This window comes from Lissotriton helveticus, chromosome 2_1, assembly GCF_964261635.1.
Source record: "Lissotriton helveticus chromosome 2_1, aLisHel1.1, whole genome shotgun sequence".
Taxonomy (NCBI): Eukaryota; Metazoa; Chordata; class Amphibia; order Caudata; family Salamandridae; genus Lissotriton; species Lissotriton helveticus.
The window spans coordinates 800,303,043-800,323,040 of record NC_136059.1 but is presented as its reverse complement, the minus strand read 5'-3'; the positions used below and the strand labels follow the sequence as shown (position 1 = coordinate 800,323,040).

Below are 19,998 nucleotides of genomic sequence, written 5' to 3'. Positions count from 1 at the left end.
TTTCCTCCCTATCTCTCGAGACCTGCACCCCCAGGTATTTCAAATCATCATCACACCATTCAATCGGATAATCCAACGGGAACTTGGTTACAGCAGGTGTCAATGGCAGATATTGGGATTTACGCCAGTATATATTTACACCCGATATTCAGGCCAAACACTAGTCATTCTCGTAGTATCGCATTCAGTTTGGTTTGTGGGTCCTTGACGTAGAGTGTGACATCATCTGCGTATAGCGACACAGATATTTGCCTTTGAAAACAGCGGAAGGCACTATCCTTATGCATCTGTCTTATCCTGCATGCCAATGGTTCTATTGCGATGGCACACAAAAGAGGGGATAGTGGACACCCCTGCCGAGTGCCCCTCGTGAGTGAGATCGCAGGTGACAGGTGCCCGTTTACAAGTATTCGCGCTGTGGGTGAAGTGTACAATAGTTTCACCCATGCCATAAAGACAGGGGGGAAGCCCATTTTTTGTAACACCGTGAATAGGTAGCACCACTCTACAGAATCGAAAGCTTTGGAAGCATCCAAAAACACGGCAGCTAACGGAACTTCCGGTGCCTCTGTATGGATAAGGGAGAATAGGATCCTAAGGTTATGACTCGTAGCTCTTTATGGGACGAACCCTGATTGGTTCGGGAGTACTATTCGAGTCATGAGCAGCGATAGCCTGGTGGCTAGAACCTTAGCCGATATCTTTGCGTCACAGTTGATAAGTGACAGTGGTCGGTAGGAATCACACACTGAGGGTTCCTTACCGGGCTTCAGGAGAGAAGTAATGACCACCTCGTGGATGGATCGAGGCAGGATACCCACTTCTAGTGACTCCTCAAAAACTTCGCGTAGCACTGGAGCCATGATGTTTATGTAACACTTGTAAAATTCTGCCGGAATACCATCCAATCCCGGTGCTTTCCCATTTTTCAGGGACATAATTGCATCTTTTATTTCATCGACTTCCAGGGCGTTTAGAAATTTTCTGTCTACATTACTCAACCAACAGAGGGCCACATCACCCAGAAATGCATCAAAGTCTGTATTACTCGTGGCTTGGGAGGTATAGAGAGCTGCATAGTGGCTAGTAAGGGCCTCTCTTATTTGAGCATTATCCCTCCGCACATCACTGTTGCAATCAACGATCTCCAGGATAGTGTTGGTACCTCTGGCATTCCATATAATGGTGGCTAGCGTCTTTCCAGGCCTTTCTCCCTCCCCATACAGCCTAGCATTCCAATATTTACTACGGAATCGCGTTTCACGCTCCGCTTCATTCTCGTATTCCGTTAGTTTACTTCTGAACTCAGCTTGCGCTTCCTGACTGTCTCCTCGCTGCATGCGATATTCTAAAGCTCTCAGCTCACCCTCTAATCTACGGATCGTACGTTGAATGTCCCGCAAGACCCTGAATCCTTTTGCAATACACCAGCCGCGCACAGTGACCTTAAAGGCCTCCCATATATTCTCAACACTCTCAACTGATCCCTGATTTCGTGGAAAAAAGTCAGTAATGTCCTCCCGCAGTTCTTCCCTAAATACCGTGTCTAGGAGCGCCGCGGATTGTAGGCGCCAATGCGGTCTAGGGCAGTCCAGGCCCGGAACCTTCAAGGTGACTAGCACAGGGCAGTGGTCAGAAAACGTGCGAGCCAGGTGCCTCGCAGCAGACACGGTGCCCTCCAAGTGATGTGTTAGTAGACAGTAGTCTAACCGCGCCCATGTCCCCGTATGAGAGGTGAAGTGTGTGCCCTCAAGCGTCTGGGGATGTAGGTGTCTCCAGCTGTCGACCAGCAAGCCGTCCTCCATTGTGCCCTGCAGTACCTCTCTAGCTTTAGGGTGATATTGTGCTAATCCATCCGCCCTATCCACTGTCTGAAACAATGCCACATTAAAATCTCCTCCCCAAATTACATGCGTATATCCTATCTCTAGTATTTTGCCCCACAGTAGTACAAAGAATTCAGGTGTATCAATATTGGGAGCATAACAATTCACTACTGTGACCGTGGACTCTCCCAGTCTACCCCAAACTATCACATATCGTCCTGCAGCATCAGCTATCTTACCCTGGAGCAGGAAAGGGACACTGCGCTTAATTAGTATTGCTACTCCTCGAGCGTATGAGGAGTAGGAAGAGAAGTATCTGTCCCCTGCCCATCGGTTTGCAAAGGAGGGAGTGGTCTGTGGTGAAATGTGCGTCTCCTGTAACAGCACCAGCTGTGCTCCGTGTCATCTAAATAAGACAATATTTGTCTACATTTTTTGGGATTGTTAAGGCCTCTAACATTCCATGATAGTATCGTCAACAGCTTATTTCTAGTATCACCGGGAATACCTATTATCACGGTTGGATCCCCACATCAGCAATAGTATCAATCTTGGAACCATCCCATCCTCACCCCCGTTCTTTGCCGTCTCGTGTTGTGCCCGCATAGTGCCCTGACCATAATGGTCAACCATTCCCTCCCCCCCTGCATCCCATGGAATACCACCCCCTCCCACTGGATCGTCCCCAACTTGCCAGTGTGTGTAACCCTCCCCCAATCCCCCATCCACATCACCACCCCAACATCGTCAACAAGAACAAAATACCCCGAAGGGGAACACCCTCTGGGGAACCTTCCAGAGAGCAGCACGACCACCCTACCCCCCTCACGCCTTCGGACCTGTGGGGAATTTGCGACGTTGCTCCTGCACCATTGGGGTGAAGTCCGGAAAGATGGAAAAGGAAACACCATTGTATGTTAGCTCCTGTTTGGTTCGTGCAGCCCGCAACGCCACCTCGCGGTCTCTGTAATTCAATAGGCGTGCGATAATAGGCCTTGGAGGAGCCCCAGGTTTAGGACTAGGGCAGAGGGATCGATGCGCTCTCTCCACTATAAACTGCGTGGAGAACGCTTCAGTACCTATAGAGGCAAGTAGAATCTTCTCAATAAAGTCCTCCATGCGCCCAGTGTCTGTAGATTCGGGAATACCCGTGACGCGGATGTTATTGCGTCGCCCCCGGGCTTCCAAATCCTCATTCTTAGCGGCAATATCCCGCAGGATTTTGTCCATTCTCGCCAACTGCGTGGAGTGGCTAGCCGTTGTGTCATCCGTCTCCGAGATTCTCCTCTCCGCTTCTTTGAGTCGGTCGTCATGTTGGTCCACCTTATGGACTAAGGCATCCATCCTGGAGGACATCCGATCCACCTTATCTACAACAGTGGCAAAGCCTTGCCACATTTCTTGCAGGATTTGGCGCATGTCTAGCTCCGAGGAACCTGCGCTTCCACCTTGCAAATCCAGATTTTCCGAAGCACCCTCTCCAGCCGGCAGTTTGGACCCCTTCTTCGCCGGTTCAAATGTCAGCTTTGGCTGTCGCGTATCCGGCTTCCCCATCGTGCTCGATTTCCGTGAGCGGTTGTGGTGGATGACACTGGACACTCAAAACTACCTCCAGATGTACTGCGTCCGCAATAGACTCAGCACCCCCTGCAGTGATCTTCTTAGCACTACCCATGGGGCTTCCTATTCTCTGTTCTGTGCTCCGCGTCAGTGGCACGCTCAGTAGCCCGGTTTTTCAGAAGAAACTGTTCTGGATCGTCACCATGCACCTTCTTGTCACTTTCCGGCCACCAGCCTTCCCCACCAGACCCCGTCGATGGTCCCCACGCGGTCTCAGATAGCCCTCTGGAGGCGCCTCGCTACCCCAACAGCCGTCTCGGTGGCCCTGCGCGAACAGCTAGGCAGCCGCCTTATATCCTCAGCACATAGCAACAGCCGCAACAGTCTATGCTTGCGTGGTGGTCTCAGGTCCTCATTCACCACACTATGGGCACTGTAGGGCCAGTCACAACTCGCCAGCAAGCCTTGCTGTGTTTTGTCACATACGTTTTTCACCACAAGTGGCTCACATTGCTTTCAGTTCCCGTGCACACATTTTGTTAGCCCGGGGGCCTCAGCGCCTATATCTTCGCTGCTTAGCACTTTACCACATGAGGCAGGGACGGCGCAGTTGTCAGTTCGCCGCTCTGGGTGACCTCCAGCTCAGACCCGTCTCATCGACTCTCGGTGCCAGGTCGCTTACTTATTTTCTTTTATTCTTTAAAGATCCAGTTCGCCTGGGAGACCTGCCTCATCGTTGCTTCCGAAGCGGGGCTGGGGGGGATAATATCTGCCTGCGTCCCGGTGCTGCACCGAGAGATCTGCGCTTCCGTCGTTACTGCAGGCCCTCGTTTCTCCGCGGCGGCCCTTCTACCTCCAGAGGGCCTACCGCACTCGTGGCAAGCCTCGGTCTTTCCTGCTCCCGATCGCCGTTCAGCGCCACCTCCGCAGCTCCAGCCCTGCAGTAGCCGTCCCACAGCCTCAGGACTCTTCAAATCTTTCACCGATCCCAGGTCACAGTGGCACCAACATTTCCAGCGCAGAGCAGCCTGTTTTCGTCCCAGTATATGAGGATAAATGCAGGATTTTTTGGTCCGGGGAGCAGGAGTCTCACCAAATGGCGGCCATTCCACTCGTGTGCCCTCTGGCGCCCTCTTTTTTCTTTGGGCACAATTTAAATTTAAAACTTTGAAAATTCAAATCTTTTGTTCACCCTATTGAAGGTTGTTTTGTTGTCATTTTGTTAATTAAATTATTCTCTATTTTTATGAACTGAAGTGGAATTTTATTATATTGTGTTTTTAGCCTTTTAGCTGTATTGGTACTTCTAGATGCTTTAACACGTTTTCTTACGTTAGGCCTGTCTGCTCTGTGCCATAGCTACCAGGAGTGAGCTGTGGTTTAAATTACTGACAACTCTATTGGACCTAACAAGATAGCAACATTATTAATTGCGGTGAACTCCCTCCCACCCCAACTAATAATCCACTCTCACACAGTTGAATTGTTTTCTTCCTTCTTTAATTTGCCTTCAATAGTGAATCAATTATTGTATTGCAGAATGGATGTAAGGAGGTCCAACAAGTACTACAGTGATCACGCAAAGACCTTTCATATGACAAACCATTTATTTTACCGTTCTGACCAACCACATCAAGGTAAGCATATCTCCAAGTTGGGTTGGCTAATTGGATAATACATTGCACTTAAATTTGACCATTATAATCACCAACTTCAGGCTACATTTAAACTACAATAGGCCCAAATGACAAAGGTGCTGTGCCCTTGTGTCAACTTTCTGCTAAGTTTATGATTCTGACAGACCTAGAAGGCTGTGATGTGCAGGAGACTCTTATTGCAAGATCCATAACAAATTCTCTGCAATGTGTTTGCATGTTGCGCCGTAGTTGAGTGATAGGCTTTACTTTGTGATCAGGGGGCAACTAAAAGTGGTACTCCTTTTGACATAAATGGCTATCACCCCCATGATCAGGCCATTACAGTACTAAAGGCTGGTGGCAGCTGATAGTAGAGTGGGGTACAGACCTCTTTAGGTGAACTTCCCAGGGAATATTGCCTTCTGGCTGACCCAATTAGATCAAAGTAGGATGTTGTGATTGTCCCCCTCATGTGTTGGGTATATGAGAGGTGGAATATTCATGTGCTGAGGTCCCACCAGATTGAATGCTACCTCCTAAGGATGTGCTGTGCTCCAAATGGTTTAGTGGTAGTCAGAGCTGCTACCTCCCTTTCCCCTGCCTTCCTCCATGTACTGCTGGTACTGCTCTTCTTATTACCACTCCCACGAAATTGTCAAATTAATTGTGATGTCAAATGCATCTGTCTGACCTACGACATTGTGTTTCAGATATATTAAACTCTGGACAGGAGGATTAGGGTAAGTACTATAGGGTGACACCTGTGTCCCAATGTACTTTGGCTTCCATGTATGTTCGGTTTAGTGGTCCTATTCATGCCTGATGCCCCAACAAAGATGGCAGGGATATGCATACCATCTGAACCCATAACAGAAATAGGTTATATGGTTACAGGTCAGTAAATGTTTTCCATAGTTTACTTGGGTGCTGGATAATGTAAAACTGATAAACCAACTTTTAACAACCTAGGAAATATCCTAGAAAAAAATACCATGTGTATAAGAAACCTTGATATTGAAAGGGTTCCATATAGGTTAGTTTTCTTATTTTTGGTCTTTCAGAAACTGAATTCCCATCTTCCTTGACGAGTACAGAGAGAGCATATGTTCATCGACTATGTCAATCTGTTGGGTTGGTCTCCAAAAGTAAGGGGTAAGTAGCATATTACAGTGCTGTATTTTAAGCTAAATTGATATTCCTAAATGTCTAGACTTTGTTTTTTAAACCTTTATTATTGCATTTATTATGTCTAAGAAACATAACATACAGTGCATATCCTCGAGTGTAGTTGCAATTCTATGCATCTAGTAATCCAGAAAATTAAAATAAATAGAGAGTGAGCAGCATTACATATACAAGTCTGTGAGCTAATAGGACTGTATAACCTGGTTGTCACTTTCAAATTTCCTGGTCTACTTGGTTTGAATCAGTGTCCGAGCCATCATTGTTCAATAAAATTGTCCAGTATCAGCCTCCAGGCTGCCACCACCTCAGCAGCTTTATCATCCGTGTGGGAGAGGCGTATATGTTGGTCTTCTGCGACACCTCCCCCTTTCTAGTACATCCCATATCTACATGACTGTGCTCAGAACCAGGAAAACCCATCCAACTTATGGCCACCCTGCGATTGGTTAAGAGCAGTGGTCTCAGAGACATAAGTTCCTTGTTGATCTTGCACATACTATGACCCATGCACATCGAATTCAATATTCCTTCAAGCGCATTACAAATAAACAAAGCAACGAGATTTTTATTTGCTACAATAATGAGTTTTATGCACTATTTAAATTCAAATAATAATACTACTTTAAACCCTTTTTACTGAACAATAATTAAAACTTTGGAATGTTGTGAGCTCCATTGAAAACAATAGAGTGCTGCAGGCTTCTAATCTCCGGAGCTTTATAATTACAATGTTGTCTTTCAAAGTTGTTGCTGTGAACAAAGGCCTCAGGGAGCCAAGGGGATTTCAATCCCCTTGGGCTCATTGAGGTCTTTGTTTTATTTGTTAGAACATTCTGCCACAAGAGGGCAAAATGTTCCAACAAATAAAACAAAGACCTTATAGTCCTCCGTAGCTGGGCAATACCGGCATTAAAATCCCGCTTCCTTGTCAAAAGCCTGAACCAAAACTCTGGAGCAGGCCTTTAATGGCCAGTATAGCCCCCTAGGGCAGGCTATAAGGTTATATTAGAAAGACATTGACAAATTTCCCAAAAATCGGGGAGCATTTTAGATTGAGAGATCCAGTTGCTGAAAACTAATTTTGGTCAATTTTTGAATAGCCATTAGTAGGTATTTTATGTAAGATATTTTTATAAGAGAAAAACTTGAACTTCATGGATCTTGGTGTGAACCTACAAAAGTGAAACTTCATAATTCCCCTGTTGAGCTTGTTTATATTTTCAACTTTTTAGGCACCCTTGCATGCGGATCTGGGCACACCATCAGTCGAGGTGGAGGAGCTATTATTTGATAATCTCTGATGTGTTATTGGTGTTTATTTATAGGTGGATAACTGAGTTCTCAGTTGTACTTGAAAATGATAGATCTTTGTAACGTCTTAAGTGTATGGTTCATGGATGTCTTGATTGGGAATATCAATTGCTCACTGCTTAACAGCAGTACTGTCTTTTCATATATTCATCACATTCCAGGTAGGTACCTTATGATGAAACATTATGCATTTAAAGGTTGTTTTATCTGTGTGTTTTTAGGTTGCGGTGGGTGACAGGGTTGCCAGCGTTTTTCCAATTACATGGCTTTAGTGCTTTGCTGTGTGCATGATAGTATGGGCTCTATCTAGCATGTGCTATCTAAGTACCCCTTTTGCAGGTGGGATTGGGACTGTGGTGTGGTGTTATTGGTGGATATAGAGGGTTTTGGCATTTGTGGCAAAAGCCATAATTAGGATGTGTCTGTGTGTCTGTGATAAGGACTGCTTATAAAGTTTTAATTGTGGGGTAGCACGTTCGTTTTATTTGCGGTTGGTGAGAATAGTCGAGTATAACAAGTTATTTTCTCAACCTAAGTTGTCATGAGGGAGAAAAGCACAAGAGGAAAACACACAGGTAGAGGCAGTGTAATATTCAGGCACAGAAAGAAATATTACACAAGTTATATTGTTAGAGCATCTAAACATTAATAAATACATTGATATTGAAGCATTGGTTGCTCTCTATTTTACTTTAGTGCTTTCAAAGAAAGCCCCACTCCACACAAAAAAATTACAACAGGCGGGAACACTTGCATGTTATTTTCAATTTGTAGCATTTCAGCCGTTAGTGTAGACCCCAGCGCTTTCTTGATCTTTGCCCACCCATGTTTGCAAAAGAGGAAAGCAATGGGTAGAAAGAGAGACAAAGAAATGGAATCACGATGCATGTTTTTGTGTGCATAAGTGAGAGTGCACGAGTGCCAGGTGACAGAAACTGGACCTGTCAAAAGATTAAAATTAAGGTAGTAGGTTGGAAGGATACTACCCAAGAGAATCTTGATGGTAATGGCAATGCCTCCTCCCCCTTTGGTGGTATCTACACTCAGACCGCCGCCAGTTGCCTCCTCGATTGGTGAACTTACCTGCTTGTCCCACAAACTCAAGAAAGAGATTGTAGAAACTGGAGTAAGCTGTACATTTCCCTTGATTTCTGTAGGTTCGCGGACTTCTTGTAGGGTGCTTGTGACTGTGGGACAGGGGGGGTCTGTGGGTGCGAGGGGGGCGGCACCACTCCTCAGAATGCATTAGGGAATTGCATATCTTACAGTAGCCTGGACTATGCTACCTGTATGACCTCCTCTTTCATTGCCATGGCAGCTAGACTTGGAGCCTCCATTACCATGGCCAGATTGTTGAGCCATAGAGGATGTTGTAGGAGATAGACCACTTCATGTTTTGTTATAGGATTTCAGAAACTTGGAATGCAAAAGTAGCGTGCCTGAGTAAATGAGAGAGTAACTGCAATGCAAGGCTATGCAGTATATTGTGCTTGTGAGGAAGGAAGTATGCAGGCTCAGCTCACTGCCCTGTGGCTCTACAGTCTCATTATGTTGTGCTGCTACAGTGTTGTGAGGGAATGGGTACTGAGCTTTGTGCTGCATTGAAGTGTTCCTTGGGGGAGAAAGGATGCAAGGCACATACCCCTGCACATTAGCTTTTTGACTTTTTCAAACCCTGTGTGTGGGGAACTTGGCATAGCTAGGCTGTTCGGACCCAACAGTCGAGGATGAGGTTGTTTGCCACTGGGACCTTGAAGCCCACCCTCCTATGGCTCTGTAAGCTGGGCCAAGTGCAACCCTTTTTGTGCTTGAGGGTAGTAAGGGCAATCAGTTACAGGCTTCTAAGCGAGGTTATGTTGGGTACTCAGAACCCAGCAAGGAACCAATAGACACAAATATGTATTTTAAAAATTCACTGGAAAAAAACAGGGTTACAGGGATGTTAAATCTTGACATTTCACTTGTACAAAACCATTGCTATTCAGCAGTTATAGTTATTTATGCTACCTAGAACGTGTGCCCCCGCTTAAGACCTCACATATTGCATCACTCATGACATGGTCCGTAACATCACTCATGACATCATTGATGACATCATCCACAGAACCACTCACACACCCACTTACTCCTATACAACCTCTCACAAACCCACACAACTACTGATAAACTCAATCTTACTCACTCCTACAGCTACTCAAACAGCCACTCTCACCCATACAGCTACTCGCACATCCACATACCCATACAACCACTCACAAACCCATTCACACACCCACACGGCCAATTACACAACCACTCACTCACTTGTACAACCACACACACACACACACTCAGCTACTAACAGATCCACTGACTCATCCATACAGTAACTCACACATACAGCCACTCGCATCTATTCACTCTTCCCCAAAACCACTTAAATACCCATTCACACATCAATAAATCACTCATGTGCCCACTCACGCATCTGTACGGCCAGTCACACAAATACTTACTGTGCAAAACTGCACTCATATACCCACTCACATACTCTTAGACCTAGTCAAACAGCCACTCGCTAACCCATACATCCACTTATGCACCCAGTCACTCACCCATAGAGCCATTCACACAGCTACCAGGTCACCCATACAGCCACACTCATCCACCAATAGAGTACCTCACATAGCTACCACAGTGACCCATACAGCCACTCACACACACTCACCCACCCCTACAGCCACTCACACACACTCCACCCCTACAGCCACTCACTTGGTAGTGTCTCTGTGAATCCAGTCCGTGTTTTGCTGGTCAGCGAGTCTGCAAGGGGCAGAGAGCGAGAGCGAGCGGCTGTGAGCGTGAGTGATACGAACACGCCGAAAACGCCGAAAGCACTGCCGAAGCCACAGACAGTGAGCCAGGACTGACTCGGCCCCCCACTTGGGCCCCCCCAACCGGGCCTGGGCATAGAGGGAATCACCCGGGAAGACGCGGAAAAAACGGGAGAGTCCCGGTAGCGGCGGGAGCCGCGAAGAAGTTCTCGGCAGAGCACACAGCACTCCAGCAGGGTGGTTACAGCCATACGGGGCCCGCGAGAGCCAGACCAGACCGGGGGATCACCCTTTGCGTGACTTTTGGGCGGAGCTGGTGGTTCGAGCTGCAGCGGTCTACGCGGTGTGCGTGGAGTTCTCACTGCAAGGCTCACCTGCGGCTTTCTTCGTCTTCATCCCTCATTTTTCATTTCTCATCTGTGTCCTATATCCCGTCCTGGCTCAGTGGACGGAGCCCGGGGAGCCCGGAGACGGACGGACGGCGGACGGACGGAGGACGGAGCCCGAGGGGGTGAGCCCGGTGCCCGGAGCCCGGTGCCTGGAACGGACTGGTACGAAAGCTGATCTGTGGCTCAACTACGGGGGCAGACGGCAGCTGCACGAGTGGCCGCCTGGGAGCCGTGTGAGAGGCTGTGAGTTAGCAGCCCCCGTGAAGTCCGTTCTGCCTGCATCCTGCGGCTGATGCACCGTGCTGCAATCAGCCAAACAGTGCATAAGCGTTATTCAGCACCGAAAAAAAGACGCAGCATAAGCGTTATTCAGCACCGGAAAAGAAAGACGCAGCTGAACGATTTCTGTTACCTTCAAACACACCATGAGGCAGCCTGCTCAGAGCGGCATGTTTTTACCTTGAGAGGCGGGCCGTGGAGAAAGACATTGTTGAGCGGGTAAAAGGGGCGAAGCCCTGCCGTGCTCTGAGGCTGTACCCATCATCGTGCTGCGCTGGCATCCAGACTCACCTGAAAGCTGCCTGAGCCGAGTGGCGTGTTCTCTGAGCTCGGAGTGGTGCAAAAGGGGCGTTTGTGTCTGGGAAAATCAAGAGCAGTTCGGAGTTAGAAGCTGCAGGTACGTTCTGAGGTAGTGTGCCTCTCGTGTCTTTCGCTTATATTGCCGGTGAAAAACTGTGGGAAGTTGTATCAAAGTGTGGCGTGTGTGCTAAAGGAGGAAAAGCTGTGGGGGAAGACAGCTGGAGTCATTTTTTTGAGAGACCCGGTCCAAGAAAAAAAAAAAAAAACGGGCTGGCAAGCGCTATACTGCACTATGAGTTGGACTTAGCCGTGTGCGAGGAGAGAGGAGAGAGAGCATTGTGATTGACATTTGGCGTCTTTATAGAGGAGAACCCTTTGAGACACAGGGCCAATCTCCTCTTCGAGAACCGAGGCTCACAACAATTCCTTCTCACTTTTATCACATTGAGATCAGAGGTAGAGCCTGGGCGCAGGGGGAGAGGCCCGCCCCTCACGAGTCTACTCCGCAACCTTGTCAGCTACTGGAAAAAACCCAAAAACAAATCGTACTAAGATCAAACTTAAAGGGAGCGCGATGAGATCCGGATTGATCAGGCAACATCCTAAACCTAATTCCACTTTGAGATCGCGGAAAAGAAAACTGGTGGAAATCTGAGCCAACACTCCCAGCAAACCCGAATAATCCCAAGGAACCTGGCTCAAGTGACCAAGAATACACAAACACAAATAATATAGAGGTCTCACCTCTCACAGTAATGAACACAACTAAGTTGACCCCAACTCAACCGGCAATCATCAACGGTCAAGTCAAGGTCCCCGCTGCCTCACCTTCCTTAATTACTGCCCTCCAGCTACCACAACAACAACAACTACGAATACAGGCACAAAAACAGGTCAGACTAGCTCAAGTATCTCAAATGGATAAATCCTTATCAATGGACTCAGTTAACCTTGTAACGATCGACGGCACACCGGCGAAGAAAAGAATATGTTCATATCAACCCAAGATTTACACAAAGTTCGCCTTTCTTAAAGACCCGGGAACAGCTATATTCTCTATGATTGGGAACATTAGAGGTCTTCAATCCCCACTTTTAAAAGACGAGCTTGACTCAAGCCTTATGATCAGTAGCCAAATAGGCTTATCCACCCCAGTGGAAATTCAGTGTCAATCAACTCAGGAGAAAGCGACCGTCATCCCCATACCAACCTCGCTGAAAACAAGAAGAGCAGTAGCATCCATCCCTCAGGAAGATCCCAAATCAACCCCCTCCAAAACGTGGGGACTGACGTCCGCTAGTCAAACCTTCAAAAAAAACTGGAGTATACCAACTGAGGCCAGGTCTCCAAACGCAGCGGCCGACTCACATCCAGTACAGCAGAGTGAGACCCACCCTAGCAAGACCAGTCCCCATCACCTCTGTAAACAAGACGCTACAATGGAAATCAAGGTTTTGATACATAAAGAGGACGAAAGGGAAATTCTACAAGCGCCCCAACCAGTTAGTAGTTCTCCAAACCCCTTAAAAGAAATCAGAGCGATTCGAGTAAAATCACCATTAGAAATTGAAGAGCAACAACGCGGTACCAAACGATCGCCAACGCTATTCACCTGTCCGGCTACATCCAAATCACTCCAGTTAACTTTAAGTAGCACCACCGAACAAACTACGGCGATCAATAAGCCTACAGTGCAAGGGGCTACCCAGGGCGGTACCTTATTATCGAACAATGATTCCTTGCCCACAAAAAACTTCCCAGACAATGACAATGACAATGACAATGACATGTCTTCTATAGCCGCACAGGAGTGGGAAGAACTAGTGGCTACCTATAATCGTCATCCATCTGAATGGAAGCCCACTGTCGATGCTTTGCCAGGATCCGAGAGAAGCCACAGCCCAGGTAAAACAGTCCCTGAATCAATTTGGGCGTCAATCTTAAACACATTGCAACTCTCGGCTACAGCCCTGGAATTCCAATCACAAAAAATGGACATACATATTTGTGTTTTACAGACAATGGCTGATTCAATTTCAGGAATTGACTGGAAAATCTCTGAATTAAATGGCCTCATAAGGAGGGGTCAAGAAGCAGTCCTTGCGGCCCAACCAACTTTATCACAACCTCTATCTTGTGATCCAATTTTAGACAAACTATCATCTTTACCAACGATGTTGGGGGCACTAATAAGTGATCTAAAATCAGTAGTCCTACCAACCCAAACATCACAAACCTCCGACTCACCCTCAGATGTCCCAATAACACCAATGGACCTAGTTGAACATCCAATCGAGCGGAGGTCAAACATTATTACATCTTCAACTGAAATATTACCAATCAGACCGCTGGTAATTGAGCAAAACATCACGACTGCCACTACAGTCACACCCTTTTCAACAGTCGTCCAGGAATCCTCTAAGTCCCGTAGAAAGAACAAAAGGAAAGGAAGGAATCGGGCTCAAAAAAGCTCAAATAAGATGAAGGTAATATATTCTAATTCCTCCCCTTTAGTAGCGACTGTCACAGAGTCTCCGACAGCCAATGTAGCACAACCCCCTCAGTATAAGGCTCCCGAAACTGCATCACTAGTATCCCCATTGGCACACTTAAAAGCAACAAGTATGGTTTCAACAAGACCTGCACAAAAAAAACTCAAGCAGAAAACCTTACAATTCACCAAAATTAAGGTGGCAGAAAACTCTATCAATCCGGACCCTACACCACCTGAACCCGTCCCAACACGAGGAAGAGTGGATACCGCTGTGGCTAACAACACTGAGCCCTCCCTACATTCGACACCTACATCGGTTGGTACCAACGGGAATCCGCACATAGCTAATAAACAACGCGAGCAATCAAATGCTTCAGTCATACCAGACCCAACCAACCTTTTTCAATCAACTCAACAGGGTGTCAAGAGACCACTGTCGGATCCAACCAAACCACAGGTTGTGAACAGTCCAACATCACACATGGCCAATAATCAACGCGAGCAATCATATGTTTCAGTCATACCAGACAAAAGCAACCTTTCTCATTCAATCCAACAGGGTGTCAAGAGACCACTGTTGGACTCAATCAAACCACAGGTTGGAAACAGTCCAACATCAATCCTCTTCATCCCAGAATATACATCCCGCGGCAGGAGTGACATACTCAACAGGGGTAACATTATAAGGCTAATGCATTCAATACCAAATCTATCAAACATCAGTTCATCTGATCTTCTGGCAATAGAATTCCAGTCAAACATCGAACCTCATTGTCCAGAAATCACAAAAGCAACTTGGCTCTCACTTGAGACAGCACTTAAAATCATGGAAGAAATAGCGACGTTTCAGCTATGGGGAATAGAGCTGAGACTTGAAGAAAGATCTCGCTATCCTACTCCTTTTCTTCCTTTAGACAGACCCTCAGCACAAAAAAGCACTACTTCAATATTAAAAGGAGCGCGAAGCAGCTCGCCTAGGCAATGTCCCCGAGACCTAGAAAATTCCAACTCTGAACAAAACCAAAAGTTTAGCAGCGGTTCACCGCGTAAAACTGGTCACAATTGGAACTTAATTCAACGCACATTCACAAATTCCACTATTAATAACTGACAGAAAGGGAAAGAGCTTACCAACCCATCAGAGGGAAATATGGACATTAGAATTTTCTCTTGGAACATCAACGGTTTGGCGTCCAAAAGAAATGACCCCGAGTTTCTAGAATATCTGACTACATTTGATCTTATCCTACTCCAAGAGACTTGGGAAGAAAAAGCATTCGAGCTCCAAGGGTTCACATCCTGCTGTATTCCAGCAAACAAAAACTCAACCTTTGGCCGAAGATCAGGCGGTCTGATGCTTTTTGCATCAATATCGACAATAGGCGAAATCGAGGCAATGGATCTTCAAATCCCTCCCCCAAGTGTCATTCAGGTGGTAAAGATTCCACTTCGGTTAAAGAAGCAGCCCCAAGCTGTTACCATAATTAATACATACCTCCATCCCAAAGACAAACAAAAAGGTGCGCAAGACCTAGCCAAACTGATGAAAAAAACAATGGAGGAAAGCGTGTCTGATTCATTCATCCTGACAGGGGACTTCAACATGCTTCTAATTAATAAAGAGCAACCTAGCGACCTTATCCGGGACCTGAACGTTGCATGGGCCGTACCGACACAGGGCCATACAAAAAACAAGAACTCAACGAAGCACTCAAAACTTTTACTTCGAAATTTGGAACAACTTAACTTAAGGGCCCTGAATGACCGCTACCCTGGGGATGAACCACCAGTTGCCACCTTTCATGCGAATAATCAATCCTCCCATCTTGACTATATGTTCACATCCTTAAACATGCTCTGTTGGGTAAAGTCTTTTAGAATAGGTACGACAGACCTCAGTGATCACCTGCCACAAGAGGCCACAATAAATGCCACCTCCCATCTGGGACTTGAAACATTCACAGGCCTCGACACAGACATTGCCCCAAATTTAAGGCGGCTTCGCTGTACCGCCGGGAACATCGATTCAATTAGCTCCATGGCGAAAAACCTCTTCTCCCAAGCCACCAGCCACGCATCCAAGGGATCGGACGTCTGGGACACTTTCATCAAAACCATTAGGGAGCAAATGGTAAATAAGGTTCCCACCAAGCTACATCATCAACAGTTGCCCCCTTGTGGGACTCATTCATGTCCAGAAATGAAACTACAAAAAAGATTAGTAAATCAACTACTGAGACAGTTGCGAAAGGACCCCATAAATCATAGCTTGCAAACTGCCCTACGGGAAGCTAAAACAAAATTGAAACAAACGAAATGGGGTAATCGGCAGCGAAGGAACGAAGATCTATGGGTGAAACTGGTGCACGAGGGGAAGCAGAAGAACAGCTCCAGATTCTGGCAAATGGTTAAAAGAATACAGAATCCTGACCTTCCAGGTCAGAACTCGCACATAACTGAAGAAGTATGGTCGAAATATCTACTGGAACACTTCAACAACAACGGGACCATAGATTAAGCTACTACAAATAAACCTTCTTTAACATCTACAAAGCATAATAAAAAAGTAAACCTCAACCACTACACCCCCACAAACCTCCGTGAAATGGGGGAACACACGGCCAAGAACACACAAAAAATTGATAAACTTAAATTGGAAAAAAACTTTAAAAAACCACCAGAGTCAGGTTCCAAGCCATTTCGCCCATCAGACATCCAACGACAAATATCAAGGGGGCGACCTACCGGAGCTCCTGGGCCGAACGGCTTACCACCTATGCTCTATAAATCAGTTGCCGAATTCTGGAGTGCAGCCTTAGCGCCAGTGTTTAACAGTATCAGATTCACACAGATCCTTCCTGAGTCCTGGCACGGTTCAATCATTAGCCCGATACATAAACAAGGCAGCAAGAGGCTTCCAAACAACTACCGCCTTATTGCTCTCATAGACGTGGAGGCAAAATACTTTGCTGGCCTTATCCTGGAGGAGTTAACATCATGGGCATCTGAGAATTCCATCATGCCAATCAACCAAACGGGTTTCTGTAAAGGCCAAGGGACCACAACCAATCTAATGGCACTATCACTGCTGATGGAAGCAGCAAAAGAAACTAAGTCATCTTTATTCTTTTCATTTATTGATTATACCGCTGCATTCGACCATGTGGACCGAAACAAACTTTGGATGAAACTGGACAAACTGGGAATACCTAAACACGTATTAGACGTCCTAATACTGCTCCACACAAACACCTGGATCAAAATTAAACTTGGGGCTGGAACACACCTTTCAAAACCCATAACGACAACAAAAGGACTGAAACAGGGATGTCTACTTGCCCCGATTTTATTTAATCTTTTTTTAGCCGATTTACCTGGACAACTAGACAAATGCTCCAACCACGCACCGAAACTAGGGAAAATCATCCTTTCAAACCTGTTATATGCAGATGACCTGTTGTTGATAAGTCGGACCCCAATGGGCCTCCAACATCTTTTGGACATAACCAATGCCTTTTCAGAAAAAAATGCACTACAAATAAACCTCAACAAATCAAAGGTGATGACTGTGAATTATAAGAAAAAAAAGAACCCTTGCTGGTACTTGAATGGCGAAAAGCTTGACCAGGTCACAACATATAAGTACCTGGGAATAATCCTGGACTCTAATAACACCTCGAGGGCGCAGTTTAAATCTTTGCGAGGGAAGGCTACAATGACTTATATGGCTCTAAAATCATTGAAGGGCAAACTACCTGATCTGACACTTGAACCTCTTCTCGATCTATTGAGTGCCAAATTAAAACCGACTCTCACATACGGGAGTGGATCACACCACGGCAAGGATGCGGCATTACTGGACACACTCATTGCCAATTCATACAGGGCTATTTTCAACCTTCCCAAGTACGTTTCCCCGGCTCAGATTCGATTAGAATTTGGTATCCTGAAACAAACTCTAGAGAGGCGGAGCGTATATGCAACAAATTGGCATAAAATTCGCAACGCAGACGCAGGATCTCTATGTGCAAACCTATGGGAAGAACTACTTCGGCACCGCAACCTCGCGCCGAGAGCCTACCTATATGAATCGCTCAAAGTTCTAGGCCTGACTGAAACATGGGAAACATAAATCGATCTCTTGTCCTTTAAAAAAATAGCTAAAAAATCAGCTAACATCATCTCAGCGATAGAAGACAAGAAAGACCTAGCAAACCGAGCACATGGGTGGCTAACGGTGGTAGCTTATGAGAAACTGCGGCCACAAGCGTACTTCAGTATTGGCATGAAAATAAATGTTAAAGAAAAATTCCTAAAATTACGACTTGGTGTACTTCCCATACTTCCACATCTTCCACCTTGGGAGAGAAATAATCCTTCACATCAGTGTCGCATGTGCAAAACCGGCAAAGAAGATATAATTCATGTGATTTGCATCTGCCCCAGCATAAAGGACCTGAGGTTCAATCTTTTACGTCCTTTTTTTAACCTTTATGCCGTCCGGACTTGCAGACAGGCAGCCATATTGTGCTTTTCTACTAGCGACACTAAATTGAACTGTCAAGTGGTGAAGTTCTTTGACCTAATAAGAAAGAGACTAAACCATGCTAGATGAACTTTTTAATTCTATGATGTTAACCATATAACTGGTAATATCACTGTAATTTTATGCACCCTAATTTTTGTTACGTTTAAGCAACAATAACTATGGACATTTTTCAATTTTGTAAAGATTTTAATTAATCATACACAAATAAATATTTACCTTACCTTACCTTACAGCCACTCACACAGTCACCCACTCACCCATACAGCTACTCACACACCCAGATTCTCACTCATTTAGCCACTCATACATCCATACAGCCACTCAGGCACCCACTCCACACTGATACAGACAGTCAAGGTGCCACTGAGGTGACATATATTAGAAACAGTATTACTTATTAGTAGTACAGAAAGAATAGTAATTTAACTTGTGCAGTACCTCAGTATATATCTTTAACTCGCAGAAACATTTACGAAAGACTTACATTCACTGGATGATGCCATCAGTGATGTCATTTGAGATGTCATCAATGATATAATCAGTGATGTCACTGACCATGTCATGAGTGATGTAATATGTGAGGTCGTAAGCTGTGCATTGCGGGGGCGTAAGTTATAGTTAGTTTAGGCAGCTATATCTGCTCAATTTCAATGGTTTTGTACAAGTGAAATCTGAGCCTAAATATACAGTTCCTTTAACCTTAGTTTTTTTAGTGAGAAATATATATATATATATATATATATATATATATATATATCACCAAAATTCGTCCTCCAACCGTACTCCAAGGTGGACAATCAGTATATAGATCAAAACACCCTTTCAGGCATAGCGTGATGCATACATTATGCAAAAAAGAAGCATAGAACTCTGGGTAGTTCTTAGGTGGAAAGCAGCTCCTGTATAGAGCACCCTCAACACCAGCAACACTTTAGATCTGCTCCCCTCAAATGTCTGCTTTTCTATCAAAGTCATTAAGCATAGGCTTAGCACAGTGCCATCCATGCAGAGATAGAAAGGGACAACGTCTTTTGCCATTTCTATAGCAAAGTCTTTAAGCATAGGACTAGCACAGTACTGTCCATGCCTCACTGTAAAATATCAAAAACCTTTTTACCACTCCAGGCACATTATTACAGCTTTGAATTGGTAAAATACCAACCAAGCCAATCTGAAATGAAGAAAAGCAACCCCTGACATGTGTTTCTCTCTCATTAGAGCTCTTTAGAGAGGTATAGCTTTGTCCAGACGCAAGGGAGCGCCCAGTATGTCAAAACAACCCCCTTCTCAGGCATAAAGTGATGCATAAATTATGCATAAAAGTAGCAGAGAACTCTCGGTAGTTCTCAAGTGTGTGTGTGTATGTTTGTATGAAGGACTAATTTCATCTGAGGAATTCAAATTTATGAACATTGAGTTTCCAGTTCTTCCTACCCTATATCTAATTCCAAAAGTCCACAAAGGAGTAAGTTCGGTACCAGGCAGACCAATCATATCTGCCATTAAAAGGGTCGGTGAACAAGCGGGCCAATATATTTACTTCTTTTTACCCAGCTATGTAAGAGATACCAGTGACTTTTGGACAAAATTAAAGACTAAAGTTGGAATGGATATATGCTGCTCATGACACTAGAGGTAGAGTCTCTTTATACGAG

At 45.5% G+C, this 19,998-nt stretch overlaps 1 protein-coding gene across 5 annotated transcripts in view; it reads left to right on the top strand.

The window, feature by feature from the left end:
• Positions 1-19,998, top strand: part of YTHDC2 (YTH N6-methyladenosine RNA binding protein C2) — a 1,035,502-nt gene that overhangs the window by 105,057 nt on the left and 910,447 nt on the right. For all 5 annotated transcript variants that reach the window (XM_078675531.1, XM_078675532.1, XM_078675530.1 and 2 more), the window contains exon 3: positions 6,085-6,175. In XM_078675531.1, the coding sequence (XP_078531657.1) occupies positions 6,085-6,175 (91 nt within the window). The remainder of the gene's footprint in view (positions 1-6,084; positions 6,176-19,998) is intronic.